Source organism: Triticum urartu, chromosome 3 (assembly GCF_003073215.2).
Source record: "Triticum urartu cultivar G1812 chromosome 3, Tu2.1, whole genome shotgun sequence".
In the NCBI taxonomy this organism is placed as follows: Eukaryota; Viridiplantae; Streptophyta; class Magnoliopsida; order Poales; family Poaceae; genus Triticum; species Triticum urartu.
The window spans coordinates 719,880,061-719,886,158 of record NC_053024.1 but is presented as its reverse complement, the minus strand read 5'-3'; the positions used below and the strand labels follow the sequence as shown (position 1 = coordinate 719,886,158).

The 6,098-nt window shown below is 43.0% G+C and overlaps 1 protein-coding gene across 1 annotated transcript; it reads left to right on the top strand.

Annotated features, from left to right (window-relative positions):
- The first annotated feature begins 3,886 nt into the window (after positions 1–3,886).
- LOC125549404 (putative E3 ubiquitin-protein ligase SINA-like 6) lies at positions 3,887–5,370 on the top strand. Its single transcript, XM_048712827.1, has 2 exons — positions 3,887–4,183; positions 4,287–5,370. Exons 1-2 carry the CDS (start codon positions 4,016–4,018, stop codon positions 5,196–5,198), a joined length of 1,080 nt encoding a protein of 359 aa, XP_048568784.1. The 5' UTR covers positions 3,887–4,015; the 3' UTR covers positions 5,199–5,370.
- Positions 5,371–6,098: the final 728 nt, after the last annotated feature.

The window sequence follows — 6,098 nt, the reverse complement described above, 5'->3', positions numbered from 1 at the left end:
TTCCCGACCGGTCACCCATCCCTCTCACTACTCCAGCCCGAGCACGTTTAACTTTCAAGTTCTATTCTCCTTCGTTTCCGAGTCTGCACTTGTTGTTTTCCTGACAATAGTAAGATGTCAATCCTATTAACCCTCAGGAGTTTAGCTTGAGCATGAAGTCACACATTTCACCGTTTGAGTTTGAAACTATTATTCTAAAAAAAACAGTAATTATTTAGTAACGCTAATATTTCTTGAATAATTTTGACCACAGTTTGACCAGATTTGACCAAAATTCAAAAAATTGAAATAATTATTCAGTAACACTAATATTCTTGAATAATTATGTAGTAACACTAATATTTCTTGAATAAGTAGTTTGACCATAGTTTGACCATAGTTTGACCAGATTTAAACAAAATTCAAAAAAACTGAGGTACTTATTTAGTAACACTAATATTATTGCGTAATTATTTAGTAACACTCTATATTTCTTGAATCAGTTGTTTGACTGGTTTGACAAGATTTAACCAAAATTCAAAAAAACATAAATTAGAGCATATCTTTTTTTCCTTTTACAATTTGTCATTTCAAAAATTGTCCTAAACCCTAAACCGGGGACTTAAAACGTCGGAAACTCTATGCTAAACAGTAAAAACTAAGGGTTTAGACCATAAAACCTAACCCTAAACGCTGAAATCTAAACCCTAGCACTAAACGCTAAAAACGTCCAAAAAACGTCTAAAACGCCCCAACACTCTATTTTCCCTTTGGAATTTTGTGATTTTAAAAAAATCATCGAAACGGAAAACTAGTTGTTTCAGCGGATCAATCTTTTTGTTCTGCAAATTTTGATATATTATATGTATTTTTCTGAATTACGATGATTTAGTTATGATTTTTTCAAGTTTGAAAATTGCCCTATAGTGCCGGTTTGTGTCTCCAACCGGTACTATAGGTCAGACCCCTTTAGTACCGGTTCATGGCACGAACCGGTACTAAAGGTTAGACCTTTAGTACCGGTTCGTGCCACGAACCGGTACTAAAGGTGATCGTGGGGCCCCGGCCTGACGCCAGCCTGCCACCACCCCTTTAGTACCGGTTCGTGCCACGAACCGGTACTAAAGGTTCAACACGAACCGGCATTAATGCAAATCCGTTCGAACCGACACTAATGGTACCATTAGTACCGGCTCAAATACAAACCGGTACTAATGTGCTTCACGTTTGACCCTTTTTCTACTAGTGTGGGTGGAAACATTCATGCTATTTTTTTATTACTAGAAGATTCAGTTCATGGTTACTCGATGTGAATAGGATGTGGTAGATTGAGAATGACCAAAGAATACACACAAGCATAAATATAGCATGGAGAGCTCCATGATATTGATCCCAACAAAAGAATTGATAGATCAATGTCAACATATAATGTGTTTGAGCAAGCTTATCATGCAAGTGAAGTAACAGGGTGTTGCGCATGCGACAGTATAGTTTGGCAACCTAGTCGAAAAAAATAAATGTTGGAGCACACATCATGTAGAAATATTTAGGAAATTATATTAGTTGTGTTGAGGATTAGAACCTGAACAAACAATGTGAACACAATTTGAAAATATAGATGGAGAGAGAACCGATTAGGAAATTTTGGTGAGAATATGTACGCCGATATGAATACACTATCTTAGTGGGCTTGCCATAACAGAAATTAGAGTATGATCAGCGGGAGCAATTAACTATATGCAAGATACTGCACCAACATACTTGAAATAATGCTAATAATAAGCTGGGCGCCGAAAAATAACACAAACGTTTATAGCATATAGATGGTTGAACATTCTATCTAAAATATACTTTAAAGACAATGTAATAAGTTAATCATCCTTAATTTATCACTCCATATTCGGGTGAATCACAAAAGTATAAATTAAGAACAATACATTCCATCAAACTTTGATAATATTAGCTATTCATGTATAAAGATTAATACAATTATAGCTTTATTCGGTATGGATGATATTCCGTAGTACCATTATTCATAAGTTTATATAGAGCTATACATACTGTATATTATCCCAAATTTGAAACAACTTTAATAATGATATAAAAAATCTAAGGCCACACAACAAGTATTCGAAAAAAACTGACATTTGGAATCCCTTCATTCCTACTTACCAGGCACATTTTTTTCTTGTTTTTCCTAACAGGTTTGCTGAAGCACATCTAGATGTGCCCTAAGTATTGTACATCTAAGTCCTATGCCATTGAGTCCACGTGAAGATTTGTGCAAGCATTTTTATTAGTCTTTTTTTCTTTTTTCCTTCTAGTTTGATTGAGTCACTTAGATGTGCAATAACTAAAGCACATCTCGATGTGCCCGAGACAAACTCTTTTCCTAATTATCTAGGGTGCTATGGTTCCCTCATGGATGGTTCTCTATCTTTCCAATCCCCCTTATCTTGGGTACTCCTTCCATAAATTGCTCTCGTGGCATTAACTATCCCACCATGCATGGAGGAAATCAATGCATGCATATCATTAACTATCCGAATGTCTAAAACCGAAACGAGGCACTGCAAGATGCCGAGGGCAAGCTCGTCCAACTACACATCCAATTCTCACTCTCCACCACTCATTTATATGCGGGCTCGAAGTAGAAAATTAGATGCTCCGTCCAGATAGGAATATAAGTCAGGCACGGTATCTAGGTCTTCAATTTTTTTTTGAAACTTATCTAGGTCTTCAGTTTGACAAGCGAATAATATGCCACACGAAAATATGGTAAGAAACTTCACCCGACAAGCACCGAGAACCGAGACTACGCGAATGACTTATTCATCGAGACGGAGGTAGTATGATTAATACCAATATGGCTATGGACTTTAGGGTGAAGCTCACTTGCTAGTATTTTATCTTGTAGTTTTAACCCCTCAAATCATGTGAGGGGAGAGAGAATTTGTTTTTGATTCATTGTGGCATAGCACTATGACCCGGTCTTAAAGATTTTTTTGTTGCTAGGACCCTTCCTACAATGCTTGAGGATATGTCATTAGACCCATATTTTTGCAACATTGGAGACATAACATAATATTCGATGATATATAAGTTATATTTCATTCGAGATGATATCTTAGGCCTGTCTCAATGGATATTATCATAGACTATTATCATTAAATGATACTAATTTAGTTACTACATTCCCATCATTTTATAGCATCATAACCTATATTTTACTGTGTATAACTTATAATTTATAAGAATAATTACATGCATATTGATTCAGTATGTAAAATTTGGTATAAAAACAAAAATATAGGTTATAAGACCAGAAAAAAATACATTTTATGTATGTTTTTACACTATGTTTTTACATTTGTAATTTTATGTAATATAAAATATTTTTTATGGCGAGTAAATATTTCTTACGTTATCTTTTTACGTATGAAATAAGAAAAAAAAATTACAAAACGTAAAAATACGATGCATCGATGTCAAAATAGAGAGGATGTGAAGAATAATTATTTCTCACCCAGAGTAACGAGTATCCCTTAAAATCATTGTCAAAATACAAGAGTACAAGTAAATCGGGACGGAGGCAGTAGGAAAAGAGGGAACATTGGGAGAGCCCCAACAGTAAAAAGCCAAACTCACTGAAAAGTAATGATTAAAAAGAAGATTCACATGCCCACTTGCAGTAGCACCAAGCAAAAACACAAGGCCATTCGACCAGTAAATATATAATTAAAAACACTGTCACGGTTCCCTAGTTGTAATTTTTTGGGTCATGGTGTTCAATGGAGTTGTTTAATGTTCAACTAGAAGGCGTTAATGTGACATATCGTAGTTTAACGCCATGGCGTGGCAGTGACATTGGCAAGCAAACTAGCCGAGTCCTGAGTGTCCTTGTCCTCTCCACCCACCACTAGTCACAAGTGTGCGTCCGGCTCCAGTCCCAGTCCCAGTCCCACCTGAGTGCTGCCCAACTGCTCTCCTCTCCTGACTGAATCTTGGTGGGATAGGAGAGCAGAGGAGAGGAGAGATGGGCCTCGGCGGCGGCGGCGGGGAGGGGGTCCTGGCCGTGGTGCCCATGGAAGCCATCCCGATGGCCGAGCCGCAGATCGTCGCCGGCGGCAAGATCGTGGGCCTGCGGGCGGACCTGCTCGACTGCCATAACTGCCGCCTCCCCCTCAAGCCCCCGATATTCAAGGTGAGATCTGCCGGCCGCCCCTCTTCTCCAAGATTCCGTTTTTCGTTCTCTTGAATCTGGCATGGCGTGAGGGGGTCACATCTGGCGTGAATCTTGGCGGCAGTGCGACGCCGAGCACCTCGTCTGCTCCTCCTGCCGCGGCCTCCACGGCGAGGCCTGCGGCGGCCGCGCCGCCGTCCACTCCGCCCTCGCCGACATCTTCGCCGCCGCCGCCACCGTGCCCTGCGGCTACGAGCGCTACGGCTGCGACGCGGGGGGCGTCGTGTACCACGAGGCCGCCGACCACCGCCGCGCGTGCCAGCACGCGCCCTGCTGCTGCCCGGACCGCGCGGGCGCGGCCGGTATCGGGGGCTGCGGCTTCGTCGGCTCCCGCCAGGATCTGCTCGACCACATCTCCGGCCCCGACCACTCGCGCCCCATCATCGTAGTCCGCTACGGCCAGCCCTGGAACCTCAGCCTGCCGCTCTCGCGCCGCTGGCACATCCTCGTCGGCGAGGAGGACAAGGCGGTGGCCGCCGCCGCGGGCGCCGACCGGCACCGCAACCTCTTCCTCGTCTCCCTCGGCGAGCGCGGCGCGACCACGGCCGTGTCGCTGGTGTGCGTCAGGGCGGACGGCACGGCGCCGAGCGCGCCGCAGTTCGCGTGCAAGCTCGCCGTGGAGAGCGACGGCTGCAGGCTGACCCTGGAGTCGCCTCTGGTGTGCAGCAGTTCCCTGTCCGGCGGCCTGCCCGCCGAGGTCAAGTGCCTGCCTGTGCCCAAAGACTTTCTCTCCGGCGACAGTGTGCCCCTCAGCATCCACATCGAGAAGCTTCCGGCTCCCCCTGCTCCTCCTCTAGGACTAGGAATTGCGCCGGCCTGTACTTCCCCGGTCGCCGCCACTCCTCCTCCTTGCCCGGCCGCCACCATCCCACCTTCTCGTCCGTCCTCCGGCTCCTCCGACAACGTCGCAGTCAAGACGGTGATAACAGATCAGAGCTACAAGAAACGGAAGTCTGCCAACCCAAGGAAGCTGTAGGGAGGAGGACGATGGGCCGGAGTAGTACGATGATGAATGGCCGACTAGTAGTATGCATAGCAATAAGCTACGTATTATTTTGTAATGTGCAATCAGTGTTCTGTTTCTTTAATCTGATGATGAAGTTCATGGTTTTTTAGTCTGAAATAACCAGACAGCCTGCATTCCCTTTGCTGAAGCCATCCTGCCCTATTATTTTGTTGTGGTTACTGATCATATGTGTGGTTGCTGTTCGGTACATATGTGCTGCTACAGTTTAAGCACAGCATCTTCAACAGGTGCCAAAAGAAAACCCTTTTTCTTGAAATTTATGTGGTCCCGGATTTTGTTGTTACTGATTCTGTGCATTTGTGCTGCTACAGTTTTAGAACTTTAGTGCTAAGAAACTCAGAACTTAGGTTCGAAGATTGTCTGAACTTTCATACACTTTCAAAAATCAACATGGGCGAGTACATGGCAGTTATTCTCACAGGCAGAGAAACCGTACGTTGCTATAAATGGAACGACCAAACCATATACGTATGCCATGTGCAACTTTTGTCTGGTTTTAAATTCAAGAAACATCATACTCTTTCACAGCTTTTTACTCGCTCTGTAAACTAATATAAGACGTTTTGAGTCGTTGCTTTAGTGATCTAAAACATTTTATATTAATGTACCGAGGGGGTAGATCATTGTGTACACTGCTTTTTTCATAGTCTATATATATATTCTATGTTGCACCGATACGGCGACACCGATACGATGATACGAGTACGGCGATACGGGATACGGCAATCTGTAAAAACAGCAATATGCGATACGGCAAGTATATATATAAATAATTATAAAATGACATGTAATAAAAGCCAACATAATAAAATGTGTGAGATGAGATCAAAATGTTGCCATGGAACTCCC